Genomic DNA, 21791 nt, shown 5'->3' with positions numbered 1-21791 from the left:
TAAATTTTAACAAATAATATCTAAAAGTTATATATAAATAAATTTAAATTCTTCAAAATAAGTTAAAAATTCCAATTTTGGCATAAAGAAAATGAAAACGAAAACGAAAACAAATCCACAATTAGCATGAAAAAACGAAAACAAAAGTAAAACTCATGGTTGTTTGACTAGACCGGTCAAGATATCGGTTCAAAGAAAGGTATTAGACTAATTGACTTAACTAAAAATTGATTGGCTCAGACATTAAATCTAGACTTTGTTTACTTTTTAATATTTTTAATAATTTATTCAATCGAATCAGATGAAATGATTGAACCGATAACCTAATTGATTTAACTACCAATCTAATTTTGAAAAATTACTTAGAAAAAATCATAAAAAAAACCCAACAAAATTGCATCCAGCTTAGCTTAAGCCCAACGAACCTGAAAATACTCCCCTCCAAATCCAATTTATCATCTCATCTCCCCCGTAATATTTTACGTTTCCCGCCTTATCAAAACATCAAAAATTTCAATTTGTTACAATACTCGAAACTCAATGAAGCATATAGCATAAGAAAACATCAAACACAAACCCTAGCCAAAATCCTCAAAAATGTCTACGTGGCAGATTTTTTCTCATGCCGGAACAAGTTTTCGCTGGGAGGCTTCCCCTCCTATCGTACCGATTAAGCCTGCCGATGACCCGAACGGAGCTCCGGTTCCTCCACTCCCATCCATGGCCGATCTCCTGCTTCAAGGTAAATAGTCTCTCAATCATTTCGCGTCTGTATTTGATTATCGTGCTCTCAAATTCCTTAGATCCAACGCAGGATGTTCGAAGCTTATTGAGAATGGAGATGGAGAATTCGAGAAATATCCGATGTTCAGAACCGGATTGGGGAAATCGGTGGCATTGAAAGAATCTTCAATTGCAAAAGCATTATCTATCCTCGCCAACGACGACGCTGCCTCTACTGTTACTTCAAGTAAAGCTTCTCTCTTTTACTTTCATTTTTTTTTGTTTGATAACTATATTCTGCAATTTAGAGAAGAAACTTATGTCATTTGGATAATATGAAGCTGAAATTAAAAAGGGGAAAATGTAGGAATTGAATTTATGTTCGGAATGGTTTTTCTATTTTTAGGAACCAAGGAGCATTGGTTACTAGAACCATTTAATATATTCACTGAGATGATTGTAAAATTGCGGGACCAAGCTCATTGTAAAATTGCGGGACCAAGCTCTTTTTTTTTTAACTTATCTGCCACACAGGCAAACTGATTCCAGCGAACAATGGCTGCGGTAACTCTCTTTTTCAAACGGGCTCTGGGAAAATGGTTAACATATCTTCAGCTGGTCTGGTCAGAGCTAAGACATTTTTGGGACTTGAACAAGATAATGAGAATCACAATTTTGAAGGTTTTCAACATCCAAGGAGGTTACCTGCAACTAATGAACCTTATGACTGCCAAAGGTTTTCTCATTCAGGGAAGAAAGAAGATTTGCAAAATTATGGGGTTATGGATGTTACATCAGAACCAAGGCACATGTTAAACTCTAGGAATCGTTTACTAGGAGGTGAACTAGGCAGTGAAAATGACTCAACTCCAATGCATTCCAAAATGTTTGATTCAGTTCCCAAACCACCTCCAATCAAGTTTCATACTGCAGGTGGAAGATCATTGTCAGTTTCAAGTGATGCATTGAAGCGTGCAAGGAGTCTTCTTGGTGACCCAGAGCTAGGAAATTTCTTCGGTGAAATGGATCAAGAGGTTCCACCATTTACAGTTTACAAGGAGGAAAATTTTAATGATGCTTCATTAAACAAGGAAAACTGTTTCTTTACTTCATTTCCAGTAAGTAAAGACACATCCAAGGATTTCACATCCCCACTGAAATCATCTTTCAAGCAAACGAGGTCCATATTCAATTCAGAAAATTTAAGTTTTGGGAGTAATTTGATTGAAAAATTTGATGCAGTTGAAAGTTCTAGTGCATGTGCATCGGCCATCAATATGCCTTCTCCACAGAATGCTTTGAAATCAATCAATAGGCTTTCTGAGAAAAATTTTGCAACTAACAATTCTTTGCCTAGCGGTTCTGGTTCACAGACTAATTTGCCTAGAAGGTCATTTGGTGGGCCATTGGTTGATATTTCAAATAACATTGCTACATCTCAAACAAATAACAAACAGGTTATGAATGAAAAGAGGAGAATTGGAAGATCAAGTTTTGTTTCTCCCTTCAAAAGACCCCGCTGTTCCAAGATCTCTGCTCCATTGAATAATGATGTTTCCTTGGTAGCAAATGGTAAAATTTATCAGGCCTTTAAAACTTGCTTTAGTTTTATGATTTCTCATCTTGGTTTATTCTCTTTGTTAATGTATGCCTTTTGTACTTCATTAGATGATCATACATGTTGCAAAAGAACAGTTTCCACTAAATATCCTTTTCAAGTACCAAGAGTATATATAAAGGAATATTTTGCTGTGCCTCCTTCAGCCTGCAGCACGGTAAACAGCTTCTCATTACAGCTTATTGCCTTCAAGAAATTGGTTAATTCCTCACCATTGACACCTGTTTATATTCCTGGGTTGCTTTAGTTGAAGTGTTTCCCAATCAAAGGTAAACAGATCACACCAGAGAATGCTTATGAGTATTTGTTTAAAGATGAAACTGGCTTATGTCGAATTGGGGCAGAAACTTTTTATGACATGTTGTCTCATTCTGGAGCTTCTGTGCAACACGTTTCTAAAGAGTAATCACCTTTTTCTCTTATCCATGCCTACTTCAAATCTTTAGTACTTGAAACTTTTTTGAATGATTTTCATGGTATACAGCAAGTTATGAATAAACTGATGCTATTGGTTGCTTGCTCAAAGTTGGCTACCTCTAAGTATTTTTTGATATATACCAAATCTGAGGTTGCTTTATAGTTGACTTTTGCTTGTTTGTATTGCTATATGTGCCATGTATTTTTTAAACTCTGTTTCTCATCTGCATTTTGCAATGTATATTTGTTAAACCATTCCTACTCCCCTTGCATGTCTAGGTGGGTCGCAAATCATTATAAGTGGATTGTTTGGAAACTTGCATGCTACGAGAGGTGCTATCCTTCCAAATGTGCTGGAAAATTTTTGACGGTCTCCAATGTACTTGAGGAATTAAAGTACAGGTATCCAATTACAGTGAGTTGTTTGTTTTGCATCTGAATTTTTTTTTGTTTGAGAAGATATTTATATACATGGAAGCAATTTATAATCCATCTTTTTAGATATGAGAGGGAAGTCAATCATGGTCAGCGTTCTGCAATAAAGAAAATACTTGAAGGGGATGCTTCGCCTTCTAAAATGTTGGTGCTATGTGTTTCAACAATTCAATCAAATTCTGAACCAAATATGGAGACCAACCTAGAGATAACAAATGGAACTCATAATAGTGGCAATGCAAAAGTGGAACTAACAGATGGGTGGTAAGTAAATTCCAATTTTGTTGCTTACTTAGCATTGGAAATTTTGGCATGTAAAAGATGTCTGGGCTTACAGGTACTCTATAAATGCTATTTTGGATGTATTGCTATCAAAGCAGCTTGCTGTTGGAAAATTGTTTGTGGGACAGAAGCTCCGGGTAATTTTCTCATTTATGTTTAAATTTCCCTTTTCAATTAGAGAGTTCTGGAAAAATTGTCCATTCTTATGTATTGGTTTGTCTTTTGAAGATCTGGGGAGCAGGACTTTGTGGCTGGGTTGGGCCAGTTTCACCCCTTGAGGTTCTTTCTGATTTGAATTTTCTTTTGGAAATTAAATTCTAGAAAATGCTTTGTCATTTCTTCTTCCTTTCCTTTTCCTTGAATTTCAGGCGTCCAGTGCAATTAGTTTAGCTTTGAACCTGAACGGGACGTGTAGAGCTCACTGGGCTGATCGACTTGGATTTTGTAAGCATTATTTGTATTTTCTTATTAATTTAAATTCCATATGTTAGTTGTAATAACAAGAAAAATCAAAATATCTCTTACCTCCTTAAAGCTTGATTTTCCTGTTAATGTCTTTAGGTAAAGGTTTTCGTATTCCTATGGCATTTAGGTGTATCAAGGGTGACGGGGGTCCAGTCCCTTTGACTTTAGTTGGAGTCACTCGGATATACCCTGTTCTCTACAGGGAAAGGTAACCGCAAACTGATCTGTCTGCAATTTCAGGTGAAATGGAACTGCAAGTTATGCTTTAAGTTTAATTATGTTTTTTCTTTTTCCATCTAGGTTGAGAAATGGGGGATCAATTGTTAGATCTGAGAGGATGGAGAGTAGAATGGTGCAAAAGCACAATCAAAGGTGACCACTATATTCTGTACACGTTTTAAAATGTTAGAATCCTCCATCGTAATATGTAATTTCATATCATATAGTGGTGTTGAAATTAGATGTAATGCTTTTATCTGCTGCACTTTATCTAGGCATGCACTTAACTTTCAGCAGTCAGCCTTTCGCCAGCCTTTTGGTGATCAATTTCCACCTTTTGTGCTTTTACCAACTAATAGTTCTCTTTATTAGATTTAGTCTTGCTATGTGATGCCTTTTAAAAGAACTGTGATGCCTTTTAACTTCATAATTATTCATTCTTCACTAGTCATGTGGGTTTACTATACATTTGATAATTCTCATTCTAACAATGCTTGTTGCATAAGGGACTATGATGTGCTCTTAAGAATATCACCTGGTTAATGCTACCAGTATGATTCTTCCTAACAGCCTTAAAAATTCATTTGCTCCATTTTGGTAATAACAGAGGAAAACCGAACTTTTACTGATGTAAATTAGAACTGGTATTCTAGCTGAAAAAAAAATTGAAGTTATGCCTTAAATGATTGTGTAATTGTGAGCTCATAATATATTAGGCTTTTCATGCTTCATCTTTTCCTGCTGCAGGTGCTCAGTTCTGGTAGATCATGTTATATCTGAGTATCAAAGAAGGGTCAATAGTTCTCATATCCATAATGACAGTGAGAGTGAAGGAGCGAAAATCTTAAGGATTCTTGAGACATCTGCTGAGCCAGAAGTCCTTATGGCAGAAATGAGCCCGGAGCAACTAACTTCCTTTGCTACATATAAATCAAAACTTGAGGTGCATTTCAGCTCTCTGCTTGAAAGGCAGATCTAGCTAGGAATTAATATTTAACTATGCAGATCTGATTGTAGGCTACTAGGCAGCTAGAGATGGAGAAATCAATTGAGAAAGCTCTGGCGGAGGCTGGATTAAATGAGCGAGATGTTGTTCCATTCATGAGGGTTAGAGTTGTTGGATTAATTAATAGGAATTATCATGGAAAGGGAAGACCTAAAGAAGGAATAATAACCATTTGGAATCCAACAGAAAAGCAGGTGAATCTGAGAGTTTATCTTGCTCTACATTTTTCATCTACTTGTGCATGTGGGGTTTCAGTTTCTGCTCTTACAAGCATTTACTGTAGAAATTATCATTGAATGATCTTTAGTTTGGCAGGATAAATTCTGGGTTTTATGCAACTACTTAGTTTATCTAATAGTTTGATTATGAAGATACATATGACTGAAACAGGAATGTGAGCTGGTTGAGGGACAGGCATATGTCGTTTCTGGACTTATACCAATGAACTCAGATTCGGAAATCCTTTACTTACAAGCCCGAGGATCTACCAACAAATGGCAGCCCCTATCTCCCCTGGCAATGGAAAGTTTTGAGTAAGTTTCCATCTGCATTCTGTTTACAACAATTGGTTACGGGCTTTAAACTCATTTGTGTCTTTACAGGGCATTTTTCTGCCCACGAAAGTCGATAAAGTTGTCAAATTTAGGTGAAATTTCTCTTTCCAGGTGAATCTCTGTCCTCTACCTTCGTATACAAATGTGTAGATATTTTCTCCTGAAGATCTTGGTTTCTCACTCATGTTCCTTTTGGGTTCTTCAGTGAGTTTGACATTGCTGCATATGTTGTGTATGTGGGAGAAGTCTATACAGCTTCTCATCAGAAGAAACAGTGGGTGTTTGTGACAGATGATTCCATTTCCGATTTACAGTCAGATTCTTTACTTGCCATCAGTTTTTGCTCACCATCCATTGATGATGACTCGTTTGCACCAATCAACCCTAACCTAGTGGGATCCATGGTGAGTTGTAGTTTTATTATTATTTAAAAAAAATCCAGAATTAACAGGCTCACTGAACACTTCAAGTAAATTCAGGTTATCAGATAATTACTTTTCCAACTTAATTATTGAGCCGATGCATGCTGAACTAATTGATACTCTCCTTGTTTAATGGCTATAGACAAGTCATTATACTAGTTCTTTTCGACTTGTTTCATTTAAAGAGTGACCCTAATACAAAATCTTTTCAGGTAGGCTTCTGTAACCTTATCAAGAAACCAAAGGATCAAATGAATTATCTCTGGGTTGCTGAAGCAACAGAAAATTCTACATATTATTTAAATTTTAAACCCTCAATTTCTCACCTCCAAAGTGCCGGCGCTTCTGTTCAGGCATGGGCAAAGGCCTCTAGCTCGGTGCGCACTGTCAAACATAGAAGTGATACGACAGAATTTATTCCTTGATGCTGCTACTTATTTTACCTTTACTACTTGACTTGTTCATGCAGATTATTGACGAACTCCGGAAGAAGGTTTTATTTGTAATTGGCAATTGTGAAGGCTAGCATGTGAACAAGCTGATTTGGCCTGACCAACAGTAAGCACCCTTTGCATATCAAATGGATGCTTCATCTTAGATCGTTTGAACATCAAAGATGAGGTACCTCTCTGTATTTCTCGTCTCTGTTCAGTCTAACTTTAATTGCTGTTACGTGTTTTTTGCTGTAATATTGGAAAAAAATGGACTTGGCTGGCTGGAGGAGTGTAACTAAGAACACTTTTGCTAGCTGTAATCCAGTTCATATATATTTGAGCAGAAAATAGCAAAACATAAAAAAGGTAGCTTGATTGGGGAAAAAAAAAGGTTTTGGGGGTTATATGCTTGAATGTGCAGATAATATGACTTTTAATTGATGATTTGCATGATCTGTATGAAGGTACATTGTTTTAACACCCCCCTGAGAAGTCTGAAAGGTGTGAATGAATGCAGTTAAAATTGGAGATAGAACAATCCTTTGCCAGAGTTGGGATTCAGTCCTTGGCTTTTGAGTTGGAATGATGTAGGGATTTGGGTGGAAGGGGCAAGTGTTTTATTAGGTAAAAATCCAGTGGGGAACGAATTGTGCTAATAACTTTTTGTAAGTAAATATTATAAGCTGGGTATCTGCTAATTTTCTTATTTAACACATAGGATGAACGTATATTCTGTTTTCCATTTCTCCACTCCCATCGTTAGTTTTAGGCTTTTAGCTGCCAAAATTAAAATTTTTGATATAAAGAGAGAATTTATTTTGTTGAAACGACCTGGGCCTGATTATCTTTGCCTTGCTTAATTTATAAAGTTTGAATGTGTCAGAGGTTTTGTATTTTTTATTTTAAATTTAATTTTTAAACATTAAGTTTTTGTACTTTTTTTCTCTCAATAAAAGTGGTGCTTTTTTATTTAATAACCTTTCGTGGCTTCGTCTAATTTTGTTGTTTGTGTTCAAGTGGTAATTTTAAGAGTTGGATCACTTTTTTTAGCTTTTGATACGTTTGTAACTTTATTTTTTTAGAACTACACAATAAATAAATAAATAAACAAAAACTTTGAAGAAGAATTATTTAAAAAACAAAAAAAAATATGAAAATAATTAAAAGAAGTCAAAAATTCATTTTAAAAGATTCTAAACTTATAAAAGTATGTGCTCTTTATTCCTTGAATGTTTTTTTCTTCTTCAAATTTTGGACTTACCCCAAATTACCTAAAATTAGTTATTGATTATTTTTTATTTTCTTGAAAAATTATTTTAAAAAAGAAATATTTATAAAAAAACTTTAAAATTTTATTAAATAATGTCTTAAAATCAATTCATGTTATTAAAATAAGTCCACAAACCTTAAATCTAAAACTAGTATGAAAAAATTGAGAAATAAATTGAATCCAAGTGAGTTATCATGAATGGTGTGAAAAATGTAAAAGATTCATGTTTAGTTTAGTATTGTTTTTCAAAAGTGTTTTTGAGCAAAAAAAATATTTTTGAGCAAAAGTTAAAATTTTCTGATTCTGATATTTTACTAAAAAAGTGTTTTTACAAAATATTTGTGTCTCAAAAATATTTTTAAAAAATTTAAAAATATCTCATTTAGCAATAAGATAAAAGTATTTTTTATCCTAAAAATATTTCTAAAAAATAATACTAAATTCATCCATCTAATCCAACTAAACTCACCCTAGCTTAGGTCTTTTAACGGTCAGAAATTTTTTTCTTTATTCCTTAGAGCAATCACGAATGTTAATGACCAAATAGGTCGCGTTGACTTACTAAATTTGAAAGTGGAGCCCCTCATTTTGACAAAAGTCTAAAGGCAAGTATTTTTAATGTAGTATATTTTGAAAAAAAAAAACATATTTATATTTAATTTAAACTAATTCAAAGTTTGTATTATTGTTTAAAAATTGTCTTTACATTAACATTTTATAGTTAAATTTAAATAAAATATTTTTATCTATAATTGATTTGAATTAAATTAAAGAAATACATAATTGACAAATTACACAATAAGTTATACTATTTTCCCCAACTCAGTAATTATATATATATTTTTTGTTAAAAGTGGTAATTAAATTATTTTTCTATTACTCAAATCGCTTTAAACCTTAACACCGTTAAAAAAATTATTGACCAATTATATTGTGCCACATTAGCACTAATGCATTATTTTTCTGATTTTATAAATTTATATTAATATTAATTAAAAATAACTATATTAATTATTAAAAAATAAAAAAAATTCCCTCCCTCTACCTTTACGCCTGCCCTTGTCTCTCTCCCCTCCCTCCCCCCCCCACCCTGACCTTCTCCCTATCTCCTCCCCCCTCTCGGCTCCCTCCTCCCCACCACATCTATCCCCTTCTCCCCTACCAACCTTCCCTCCCCTTGACTCTCTCCCTAACATTCAAATGCCATAAAATAGATGAAATTTAACCTAAAAAAAGCTATTAATTTCAATGATTTAAACAAAAACTCAAAGATGTCCAAATCTAACAAACCTAGAATTTCATACCAAATCAAACTACAAGAAATTAAATTAATTAAATTTTTAAAAAAAATTCAATTAATTATTGTTTATGTGCTTCTATATAAATAAAAGATTACATGATTTCATCAAAAAGGATCTATTTTCATAAAGTTTGGGTTTCAACCATTGTTGATAGAGGCTTGTGAGTAGAGTGAGAGGGACGACAGGGTGTGGGGGTGGGGGGGACGGGAGGAGGGGATGGTAGGGGAAGGAGAGGGAAGTATTTTTTAATAATATTAATATAAAATCAGAAAAATAACACATGGGTGTTGATGGGCACAATATAATTGGTCAATGGTTTTTTTAACAGGGTTAAGATTTGGGGTGATTTGAAAAACAGAGGAATAACTTAAGTAATACTTCTAACAAAAAAAAAATTTAGGTCAATGTGGTATAGATTAGAGTGTAATTTTTTAATTACGCCTTAAAAAAAAATACCTGTTCAAATCCGATTTAATACAAATTGAATAAATAGCTAAAACTTTAGAGAGACTTTAATACAGTTTAAAGTGTATTTACAAGTTACATTGAGTGTTACTAGTTGGACATTCATGAGCTTTGTAGATTCCTTTGTTACTGACACCGATAGGAATATGTGAAATAGATGGTATGCACAATGTATATCCATTAGTTTCTGATTCATCCTATAATGCTTGACTTAGGAATGACAATGGAGCAGAGCAAGGATGAATGTTGCCAAATTTACCACCACTCTATTTTTAGCATGTTCTGCTTTACTACCCACTCCGCTTCACTACATATGTATAATTTTGAAACAACTACCACCTCCTTGGGTGCTGAATGCATCCATCGCTCGCCCCACTTGATATGCCACATCATGGTTGGTCCAAGCTAAGAAACCTAATAAAGATAGACCCAAGCCCAAGCCCATTAATATGGACTTAAAGTTATGTAAGAGCACTTACTAAGTTGCTAACTATGATCCAAATTGAAGAAAATGAAGCTAGGAATATTTTGGGCATTGAAAGACTAATGGGTCAATTTATGAAGAGGCAAATTTGGATGGAAGTTGGAAGCACTTTAGTTGGAGAAATATTTGCTAGTCAAGAGTTAAAAGTTACAAAAAAATCCAAGATTCATACATCAACTTGAATCATTTGTTCATATTGATTCACATGCCCAAAAATTATGAATCATATGTACATGGAAAGTTTTGAGAGCTTTTTTTCCAATGCATTAAACGAAATGTCTTTTGGAGTTTTCTACAAAGAGTTATGAATATTTTAAAGAAGGCTATTCAAGAGAATGAATCTAGACGAGTTAATAAATGCCTTCTTTTAATTCAATATCTTGTGCATGTGTTAGATGAATATGTGACCCATGAAGAAGATAAAGTTGTCTAAGTTCAAGTGGGTAACTTTGAGCAAATTACTCATGATAAGGCTGAACAACTGCATTGTACTTATAAGAAATTTTGGCCCAATTACAGATGCTTAAAAGTGATGAATCCAAGCCCATTTAAGAGAAGTCCAAGTTCAATTCATTTATGGTTTGCAAGAGAATTGGATGATTCCTAAGTAACTTCTGAATTTATTTAATTAAATGCTTTCATTACATAAAATAGAATGCATGAATGAATGTACATTAAATGCGTGTATTTAGTTAATTAAGTAATTATGTATATATTTAGGATTAGATGTATGTGTTTGGTCATTAGTGTAAGTATTTATGCATGTAAAAGCATGAATTTTGTAATTATGCATGTATGTAGGATTGAATGCATGTACTTAGTCATTACTGTAATTATTAATCCATGTACTTAGCCTTTAAGTTACCTATGCTTGGGGGGATGTCAAAGTTCTTATAAATACCCTTTCATAGTAATGAAATGATAGATGTTGAATGTTCTTAATTTTAGAATTAGCTTATTGCTATTCGTATTAAGCAAGCTTCCTTTTTTAAGTGGCGAGTAACCTGATTCTTATCGCTCTACCTTCTTTCTTTCTAAAAGTGTGGCGAATCAACCTAGTTGTTCTTTGTTTGTGGCAGATTTTTCTTATCAACCAAGGCTGTTAGGTTTTCTTCGTCTTTATTTTTTCAATTTTTTCCTTTGTTTTAAGTTGTAATTGTCTTTAAACATTTCTTTTGATATTTTCTTGATCCCAGGGCACATAATATCCTACTCCACTTCACGTCAATTTAATTTTTATTAATTATTTTTAATATTGTTAATATTTTTAAATTCCAACTAATATTTAATCATAAAGCATCTGCTTTTTTTCTATACACCATTAATACAAATTTACCCTTGTAATAATTATATATATACAAGAGTAAAATGATAATTTCTTATGGTGGAATCTGGCGGAGTGATGTAAATATTTACCATAATCGCTTCATACTTATTGTCCAAAAAATTTCACTTGCCTTATCATGTCTCACATCCACTTTTTTTTTTTTTTTAAATTCACTCTAATTGAAGTGGAATGGTTTGGAATCTATAGAGTGATTTAGGTTTTTTCATCCTAGGTCATTTTCATAGTGTTGGTAACATCAAACACAATTTTGGCTTGATAATTCATTCCCTCACTTCATTCTTCAATTAGGTGGAAGATACCCAACTACCACAAGATCCTTCAGTTTCACATGAAAACATGACTCGATTACAATGTTACTAATATGAAAAAATATGTTAGATTTATTCCTGTTTTTGATAAATTGTGATAAATTTTCCCTATTTGCATACATCGTAATGTTGTGATTAAATTTGAATTGCGGAATCACAATTTGATTCTAGATTTGCATTTTAACCTCTATTTCCTTAAATCCTAAACTAGAAAGCCTAAAATGAACTTTATTTAAATTGAAAATATCCTAACTCAATAATTTTGAAATTTGATCCGTAAACGTAAATACAATTTAAAAAATATCATTACATATAAAAAAACTGAAATTATTAAGTTAGGATATTTTTACGTACAATAATATTTTTAGGTGGGCCATCTGGCTGAACTATTGCTCATATACTTCAATGGCTCGAAAATTATTGTTATGGATAATTCCCTATCTATGCTCTCCTTAGCTCGTTGGTCTTGAAGCTCAACCCACAGTGCATGCCCTGTTGTCCAATGCATTTTTTGCCTTCTTAGATCTATCATACGGAGCCTTTTGTATGGTTGTTGAGAACTACAAAAATAAAATCCTACTTAAAAAATATAAATTTAATAGATAGTAATAAGTAGGGTTGTATCTAAAAATATCGGTAATAACTTTATTTTTTAAAATAAAAACAAGCTACGCAAACATGATGAGGGGATTTTATAGGATCCAAACAAAAATCAAATTTTTTTGGGTAAAAAATAAAACCAAAGTTATTACATCAAATTACTAAGTAAATAAACCATTTAAAATTGAGGGAAAATCAATAAGAAGTAGATTTAGCCAAAGGTAAAATCTTCGTTTGGTTTACAAAATTGTTCATCAATGAAAGATATTTTGGTGTTATTTAATAAATTAATTATAATTGTTGACATCGTGCCTAGCAACCAATCTTTCTTTATATTGTTCATAACCAAGAAGAAGCTTGTTGAAAAATTTCCCTTTGTCGATAATAACCTTATAGCATTAAGAACGAGAGAGACCTAATTCTAATCAATAAACACATAAAAATGGGGTGTATTTAGATTAGATCACATGTCCACACAACTAAGCATTAGAATCAATTAAACAATTATGAGTTTAACTATTCTAACTGACAAGGCAAATATTATAAGTTATCAAATATGGGCCTTATATTCAATAAACCTGAATATTTGTAATTAAAAAAAATAAAGAAAATATGAAGACCAATTAGATCTCACAAACTTTTTGAATCAAACTTCTAAGTTCCTTTGACTAGAAAAGAGATTTTAGCAATCCATGAACAGGAAGAAAGCAAAAATAATGAAAATTGAAATAAGCTGGAAATTTAAAAAAAGTAAAAGTTGTTTCAAATCCTCTAAATGATCTTATTTGAAAATTTTATTTGACCTAATTAGGTTTACACGCTTGCTTGAGCTAAAAGTCTTGAAAATGGATGAAAACACCTTTGCTTTTCGAAGTTAGAATGCCAATTTTGCCTTCACAAACGTGCGTCGGTGTTGGGACTCATGAGCTCTCGCATTGTGGAACCAAATGCTTTAAAATTTTCGAGTCAAGGCTTGGGTTTGCTATAGTGTTAGATTTCTAGGCCGCGGCTTACACATCCTTCCTCTCCTATTCTGTGTTTTGCTTGAATTTGACTCAATATTTTGCTTCTAATGGTTCTCGAACTCACTTCCCAAGATTGTATGCACCTAATTATAGTCTCAAAACACTTAATTAATTAATAAATACATATAAAATTAAAGCATAAATAACTTAAAATACTAATGTATGAAAATGTGACACTAAACATGCAAATTAAGTTAAGAAATGATATTTTACTTGAGAATCAATGAAAACTAAAGTAATAAGGACCTAAAATATATAAATTATGAGTACTTCTCACCTCTTGATGTTTTGGGGCTCTATTGAAATTTCTTGGACGAATCCAAACTAGAATTTCATCTGTTCAAGCTATTGCCACTCCACAATGTGGAAGTAGATGATGGGTACTCACCCTCTGAATAATATATGTTGCTTGAAAGTAGTCTCCGATATGATGACAAACACCATTTTGTCTTGCTAGGAAAACCACCTAAATTGTAAAATATTACAATTATATTTATATTTATTAACAGTAATATTGAATTTCATTGAATGCAAATACCACATCAACACAACTCTTCCTCGGCTCATTGATTAATTTCTCGTTGCATCCATGTCAAGTCCCTCCTATAACACCTTTTTTTTTTTGGAGAGTTGGAGAGTTTGAGAGGATTTTGGATAGGAAGAAAATAGAAACATGTGGGTATTTATAGAGTGGTCGACACCTATGGTTGTTAATTTCCACTATATTTAATAGGTTGGTTGAGCCAACGACCAAATAAATTTTCAATTTAAACTAACGTTTAGAGTGTGAATACCGCAACAAAAAAGATAAATAAATGAGGCGGTGTCTTGGAAACACAAAAATATATAGATTTTTTTAGCACATTTTGAGCTTTAATTCATGTAGTAAATTTTGTCGAAATTCATTCTTTAATTATAAAATAATTAATTTGCACTTAAATTATTAACATATTGAATTTTAATTATTTTTATAATAAATTTACACAAATTTAGTTTATTTTCGACAGTTTTGTACAAAATGTGAAAATTGACTCTGTAGACACCTTGAAAGGCTTGAACTGTTGGATAAATTTTTGCATCAAGTGAACCAAGACCAAGGTTGAATATTTTTCCAGCCAATGATGGTCCAAATGATGATTATTTTATGTACTTTATATTTAATTTTTATCCAAAATTAATTGGGTTGAAATTTAATATAAAGCCTGAAGAAGAAAGCCTCCCAGTATGCTAAGAGGAGAAGACTGATACACAAAACAAATTGGCATCTCAAAACCGTCCAATAAGTTGACCCAATCAGCTGATTTTTTTTTTATGCTTGCAAAACAACCATCAAAGTTTCTTTAAACTCCGTTCAAACCTTTCCACTTTTTTGCCTTTGAATATTTGCCTCAAGTTAAATATAGAAAAGTTTGAATTATTCAAACTTGCTCCTTTTTTGGATGACCAAGGAAGAGTGTATGACTACTAATTATTTGCTATTTTTAGCAGCCATTCGCGCCTATAAATACCCCCATTGGTTACCTCATTTAACACACCTTCGTTTCCCACATATCTCTTCTTTCCTCTATTCCATTTTCCTTTATTTTCCCATTTCCCTTGTCCATTTCTTTGCCGATTTCCTCTCTTGGAAAAGATCCGCCATCCACCTTTGATTAGCAACATTCAAGTATTTATACATACCTTGGATCGATAGAATAATCAAAGAAGAAGAGGAGCGTATTAGTCTAGCTACGGAGAAACACCGGGATTACTTTCTAGTTTCCTTCTCTTTAGATTTTCTTGTTTATGTTATGAGCATGATGATGAATATTTATTATGTTGTTATTATTGATTTAATTAAAATTATTTAAATTAAATTAGTGTTGGATTAATTGCATTCTGTTCGCTTAAATTACCGAAATCATGTTTGTGTTGTTATAGTTCTTGGTAAGTTGTTCAATTAAGTAAAATCATGTTTATGTTATGCTTGCATTGTAATTGTAAGGTAGCAATTGAATTAATTACTTAAATGGAATGAAATTGTAATTAATGGATGCAGTACTTAATTGGAGCATGTTTAATCTTCTAAGGTAGCTGAAGGTTAAATTAACGACGGTATTAAACAATATATTAGCCTTGCAATAACTTGCAAGTTTATTGTGATTAAATTGTTTCAATATAAGTATATGTTGTTACTTCACTTAAACTTATACGTGCTTATGAAAATTGATTAATCGTTTGAATTGACATTGGAAAATGTTCAAGAGGTTGATTAATTTAATAAGCATGTATGTGCACTAGTTAGCAAGTTATCGAGTTGCCATGAAATTATTCGTAACAACATGAGCATGAGTTTTGTAATTCTAAGTTAAAGAATGTGATGGAACCAACATATTTATGTCATATTGATTAAACCCATCTTTTGAAATCATGCATTGAAATTTTTATTTTATTTTATTTTACTTAGTTAAATTTTAGTTTTTAATCACTTCCTCAAAATCAAATATTTTCATTCACCAAATTGTTTTAAAATTGTATTTCATAAATATTTTCTTTCTCAGTCCCTGTAGGTACGATAACTCGACATTTACTTGTCACTTTATTACTTGATAACAATGGTGTACACTAGCATATTTTCGTTGTTCCATGTCAACAAGTATACGGGTCAGGTTGTAATATAATTACAACGAAGTAGGTAAGTACTCTGAGGATCGTACCCAATGGATTGTAGTTTGGGGAAAACTATTATCAAACCAATTACGAGAAATAATTACTAATCTACTTGAGTCACGGATTAGTAGTGTTAATATGAAACCAAACTGATAATAATATTAATAAACTAAATAAATTGAATTAAACCTAAATCTACTCCTAAGTTCATGTATCAACTTCTCCTATCCCTTATTTGGACTATGCTATTTCTTTTAGCCTAGATTCAATTGTTTTACCTAATTAATTATTGATGTTGGATTCTAATTAATCAACTAGTCATTACCTTAGCAGGATCTCTCAATCTTCCACTAAATTAATGAGTCGGCAAGAACTACTTATCTCTGGACTGTTATCTCTCGACCTCACAGTCCAGACTGGTTCGGGGCTAAGGTGTTCACGGATAGGTCATACCAATTTTGGGTTAATTCTCACCTAAATGACTTCCTAGGGTTGTCAAGCCTAGGGTTTAAGTTATTCCTCTCCCAAACAACTGATCTATTAAGGAACTCTATCCTTCAATCAATTAATAAGATTAGAACAGTTGAAACATGTGAGATATGTATAAAGCATAAATTGATTATAATCTTTACACAAACATTCAATTAAAAAATTTTAAAGAAAGAGATATAAATAATAGAATAATGGAAAAGAGATGCTCATGGATTTATCGATGAAAACGTGGTTCTGGAATAATCTCCCCTCGTGAATGTCTCACTTTGGAATAGGATCTTTCGATTACAAGAACATAAAATACCCTAAGTGAAAACTAAGAATGAAATAAAAACCTAAGAATAATTTCCGTCTCCCTCCTCTTGTTTGTTTAAACTTGATTACAATTGCCATTATATAGGCTAAACTCGGAATATTAAAGTGCCTAAATCTTCCTTGAAGTCCTTAGAGTTTGACAAGGACAAATACTCCTAATTTCCCTAAAAAAACATAATTATCTCGTGTAGGGAGTTTTTGGGCTATGCAGGGGCGGTGTTGCAACACATGCTTGCAGTTTTGGAACATCAGGTCCGGTGTCACGACATCAAAGGTCAGTACGATGACATCAAAGGTAGTTTCACTCCAAGACTTTATTTTTGCTTCTGTCTTTAATGTTGCGACATTGGTGTCTTGACTTGATGTCACGACATAGGCATCAGTTTTGGCCTGAATATGCATCTTTAGCTCCTGATTTGTCCTACAAGACCATGTAACCTTATTTAGATATATAAAATATAATAAAAACTACTAAAAAGCAAAAAATACTACTTTAAGCATGAAAACCTAAATATATACTAAGATGCTTTAATTTAATTATTAAACAAGCTAAAATTATGTGTAAGAAGGATGTAAATAATAGTGTAAATCATGGTAGATCAACTACTAGACAACGAACTCAACTTTTATAAGTGTTGAGGTGTTGTTAACTGCACTTCGTAATACTTCCTTCTTGACATGCATGACACAGTCTCTTATGAAGATTTGACATCTCCTTGAACTTGACACCTGTCACACCCAAATTTCTAACCAGAGCTTGGTTTATTTTAAAATTTCCAATTTGATCTTATAATATTTTATCTAGGCTAAAGTGTAAATTTCTGGGTTAAAGTAGGAATTAGACTTAATTATTGAATCCTAGTGTGGCCGATTGGGAATTAATTGGGAATGATCTAGTCTAGTCAGATTTTGATTATATTTCCATGAATTAGAACATGATGGTTAATGAGTGAAAGATATTATGATTATGATTTTAATTTTTTTTTTGTGTTATGTGAGAAGGTGATGGACAGTGAGGATATAGGAGTATGAGAAGGAGAATCTGGGACATTCTTCTTATTCTTTCATTCTTCTTTTCCTCCATTCTCTTCTCCGGTTGTTTTAGGCAATAGATAAAGAAGCGTGGAGAAATTATCCTGCATATGGGTAGAGATATTTAGTTAGATAAATTGTCGAATTTGTGAATTGGTAATCTTTCTTTATCTCCTGTATAGTTGATTGTGGATAAAGGAAAGAAAAATTGTATGTTTTTGGTAGAAACCACCACTGTGGATTTTGAAGAATGAAACCTTTCTTAACTTTAGAAATGGCTCTACATGTTCATGTACTACAATTATACTACTCGTGCATGCCTCCGATTTTGATTGTAACTATTTTATCATGTTTAGTTATTAAAGCTGAAGGAGAAGGTACAAACATCAAAGGAAAGTTTAACTGGATAGAGGAGCATTCAACTTCCTAGTATTTTGCTGGTGAGTTCCTGAATTCAAACCTTCAGTTTTTGTCTTGCATGTTTCAGTGCAGTGATTTGAATTATGGTTCTAGGAAAATTCTTTTGCATGTTCTACTGATGTCAAAATGTGGCCTATTGTGAGATCTTTTTAATACGATGATGTATGTTAAGTGTTGGTATGCATATGCATGTTTGGTTGCAAGTATAAGCTTGTGGTATGATTTGATGTTTACTGGTAAATTGCTATTGATTATGTTGCCTTGTTGAACGGTTCATTGGTTCTAACGTGTTTTAGTGATTGCGGTGAAATGTTAGGTATGTTCTATTTTGTGCCAGTAAATAGTATGGTTAGTTGAAAGTATGAACCTGTTGAATGTTAGATAAGTCTTATCTTGATGATAATGATTTGCATGCAGAGATTGAGAGGTATGTGATGATTGGAGATGAAAGAATAAGGGATGTCATGTTGTGTACTTTGTGCTACATGTTATCTGGATTTGCGTAAGTTTGGTTGGGATGAACGAAAATGTATATTTGTAAGTTATTTTACTTTGTAGAGTTTCGAGTGGATGGTACGGAGAATGACCAAGCATGCTCATTTTACAAGATAAGACAGTCCGTAGGACTTGTCCTCAAGTTACAAGTATGAGTTTGCAGGGACATTCCTCCAAGTATTAGCTCGCAGGTGCATTCCTCCAAGTATGAGTCAGTAGGGACATTTCTCCAAGTATTAGTCCACAGGGAAATTCCTTCAAGTATGAGTCCACAAGGACATTCATCCAAATAGGAGTCTATATTATGAGTCCACAAGGACATTCATCCAAATAGGAGTCTATATGGACTATCTTTCAAGCAAGAGTCCGCATAGACTAACTTTTCAAGCAAGAGTCCGCATGAACTAACTTTTCAAGAAAGGATCTGTAGAAACTAACTTTCAAGAAAGAGTCTGCAAGAACAAATTGTGAGTATGCATCGGCATATATGGGTTCACCAAGTATGAATCTGTATGTATGAGTTCACCAAGTATGAATCTGCATATATGGGTCCACCAAGTATGAATCTGCATGTATGAGTTCACCAAGTATGAATCTGCATGTATGAGTCCACTAAGTATAAATCCATATGTATAAGTTCACCAAGTATGAATCCACATGTATGAGTCCACCAAGTATGAATCTGCATGTATGAGTCCACCAAGTCTTTGTGCTTTGACAATCTACAGGATTATCTACCAAGTTTTTATGCTATGGCAATATGCAAGACTGTCCACTAAGTCAAAAATTGCTATAAGTCTATCCATGGGATTATCCAATATTATTCAAAACATGTTTATACGTAAGGCTATCCGTAGTAAGTATGTTCGCAGGCGCTTTCCACAACATGTCTTTACGCAGAGACTAGGCGCTATGGGTCTGTTCGTGGAATTAACCACTATGCGCAGGGATTTTTATATGTGCGAGTTGTCTATATGTGTGAGCCATTTATCATGCGAGTCATATACCATGCGAACTTACTGTATAGCGTAAGATGTTGGTTGTGCGAACCACTTATGTGAACAAGTTAAATCCCATACGAGTTATGCCAACATATGAGTTGTACCAATATGCGGCCAATGCCAAGGAGATCGCAATATCAAAATGCAAACATGTCAATGTGCGAGCTGTGGCAGATACACAGACTAGCCAGTGTAGTGGATAAATCATACTATAATATCATGTTGGGCAGGTTATGTTAACAAACTCACTAAGTTCATCCTGAACTAACTTTGCTTCTTTGATTTTGTCTTTTCAGGTATATAAGCTATTTTGAGACGGGTAAGGGGGACTAAGCCAGAATCCTCAAACCTATTGCAAGCTTGTTTTCTTTCGTTTGTAGCATGTACATATTAGGGCAACCTGTAGACTTGAGTTTTTATGCTCATATTTGTTATGTTGTTGAACTATGAAAATGATGTATTAATTTTAATGTCATGGATGATGTAAAAGATGTATTTTTATGAGTATATCTCACTCTAGTATATGAAGTTTCTTTTGGCTAGCCTTTATTGAATTTCAAAAACGAGATGTTTGTATACATGCGAAGCACTTCAAGTCAGAATTTAGTTTTGTGTAACATCCTCGTTGGTCGGTTGTCCAGTCAGGCGTTGGGAGGTGTTACAACACCCATGAATATCGAGGTACTCCTACAAAACATATTCTAAAAAACAACTTTTGGAGACACAATTTAATAAATAGGGATAATACAAATTTTATCCCCTGAACTTGGTAACTAGGTTCAGTTTGGTACCTGTACTTTTTTTTGTCCACTTTGGCACTTGAATTTGACATCTAGGTTCATTTTGGTCCCTAGGATTGAAAAATATAAAAATTTGATGATATGGTACTTTGAGACTATGCCACATCATCACTTGAAAATTTTAAAAATAAAAACTATATAAATTTTCAAGTTATGATGTGGTACAATCTCAGTGTAACACCCTTTACCCGAGAAACTCGACTAATGAATGTTACATTTAGCATTGAGCATTCTTTTCTATACCAAATATGTAATTACCTGAATTTTACCGATGTCGAAAAAGTGTATTTTCGGGTCTTTATTTCTAAAAAGTGGATTCGTAAATATTTATTTAAAAATATTTACGAAGTAAAATGAGTGGTTAATTAGAGTTTAATTAAGTGAATTTAATTTAATTAAGAATAATAGGATAAAAGGATTAAATTGAATGAAGTGTGAAAGTTTAATTATAGAATAAAGAAAATTAAAAGGACTAAATAAGTAAATAAACCAAAAAGAGTGCCAAGTGTATGGAAAAAATAAAATACAAGTATAATAAATATAATACACATATTTGTAATACATATATGTATTTGCTTATTATTTAAGTAAATATTAATGTATTTATTATTATTAAATTAATATTATATGATAAATAAATAAAAAGTTGACAAATGTATGGTATGTATAGTGACATGTGTGATACTAATATACATACATTTGTAAAATACATGTATATTTATTTATTATATAAGTATATTATTAAATTATATATTATTATTAAGTAAAAGATATTTATATAATAAATAGATTAGTGAAAGACAAGTGTGATATTATAATGGATACAAATGTTAAAAGAATATTTGTTATTAAATAGATTTTTATAATGGATAATTATTAAGTTATTATATATATATATATATATATATATAAAGAAAAAGAATAGAAATAGAAACAGAATAGGCAAAACAAAAAGCAGGGAAAGAAAGAAAGAAAGAAAGGAGAAAAGAAAGGAGAAAAGAAAGAAGAAAGGAAAAATTGAAGGTTTGAAGCTTGAGGTTTAAATAAGTATGTCAATTTAGCCCTTTTTACTTAATTTTGATGTTTTAGAAGCTTTGGAACAAGATTTTGATGAAATTAAGTTAATATTTTGAAAGTTACTAGATTTCTAGATAATGTTCATGTTGAGTAAAATGATGAAATAAAGGTTAAATTGATAGAAATTCAAGTTA

The 21791-nt window shown here is 32.5% G+C and overlaps 1 protein-coding gene across 5 annotated transcripts; it reads left to right on the top strand.

Annotated features, from left to right (window-relative positions):
• Positions 1-426: 426 nt before the first annotated feature.
• Positions 427-7457, top strand: LOC107948956 (protein BREAST CANCER SUSCEPTIBILITY 2 homolog B). Of its 5 annotated transcripts, none has more exons than XM_016883634.2 (20): positions 430-742; positions 815-970; positions 1258-2295; positions 2392-2498; positions 2589-2743; positions 3038-3160; positions 3260-3457; positions 3531-3612; positions 3704-3754; positions 3844-3919; positions 4037-4148; positions 4241-4312; positions 4907-5102; positions 5177-5359; positions 5556-5698; positions 5768-5830; positions 5925-6123; positions 6354-6518; positions 6611-6699; positions 7040-7457. In XM_016883634.2, exons 1-19 carry the CDS (start codon positions 598-600, stop codon positions 6665-6667), a joined length of 3321 nt encoding a protein of 1106 aa, XP_016739123.1. In that variant the 5' UTR covers positions 430-597; the 3' UTR covers positions 6668-6699; positions 7040-7457. The 5 variants fall into 5 exon arrangements, 3 of the variants coding, with proteins under 3 accessions (XP_016739125.1, XP_016739124.1, XP_016739123.1); XR_001697601.2 differs by having other exon boundaries at positions 431-742; positions 6611-6762; XR_005925707.1 differs by lacking the exon at positions 7040-7457 and having other exon boundaries at positions 429-742; positions 6358-6518; positions 6611-6712.
• Positions 7458-21791: the final 14334 nt, after the last annotated feature.

This window comes from Gossypium hirsutum, chromosome A04, assembly GCF_007990345.1.
Source record: "Gossypium hirsutum isolate 1008001.06 chromosome A04, Gossypium_hirsutum_v2.1, whole genome shotgun sequence".
NCBI classification, from domain to species: domain Eukaryota; kingdom Viridiplantae; phylum Streptophyta; class Magnoliopsida; order Malvales; family Malvaceae; genus Gossypium; species Gossypium hirsutum.
The sequence above is the reverse complement of the archived record's forward strand: the minus strand, read 5'-3'. Positions and strand labels throughout refer to the sequence as shown.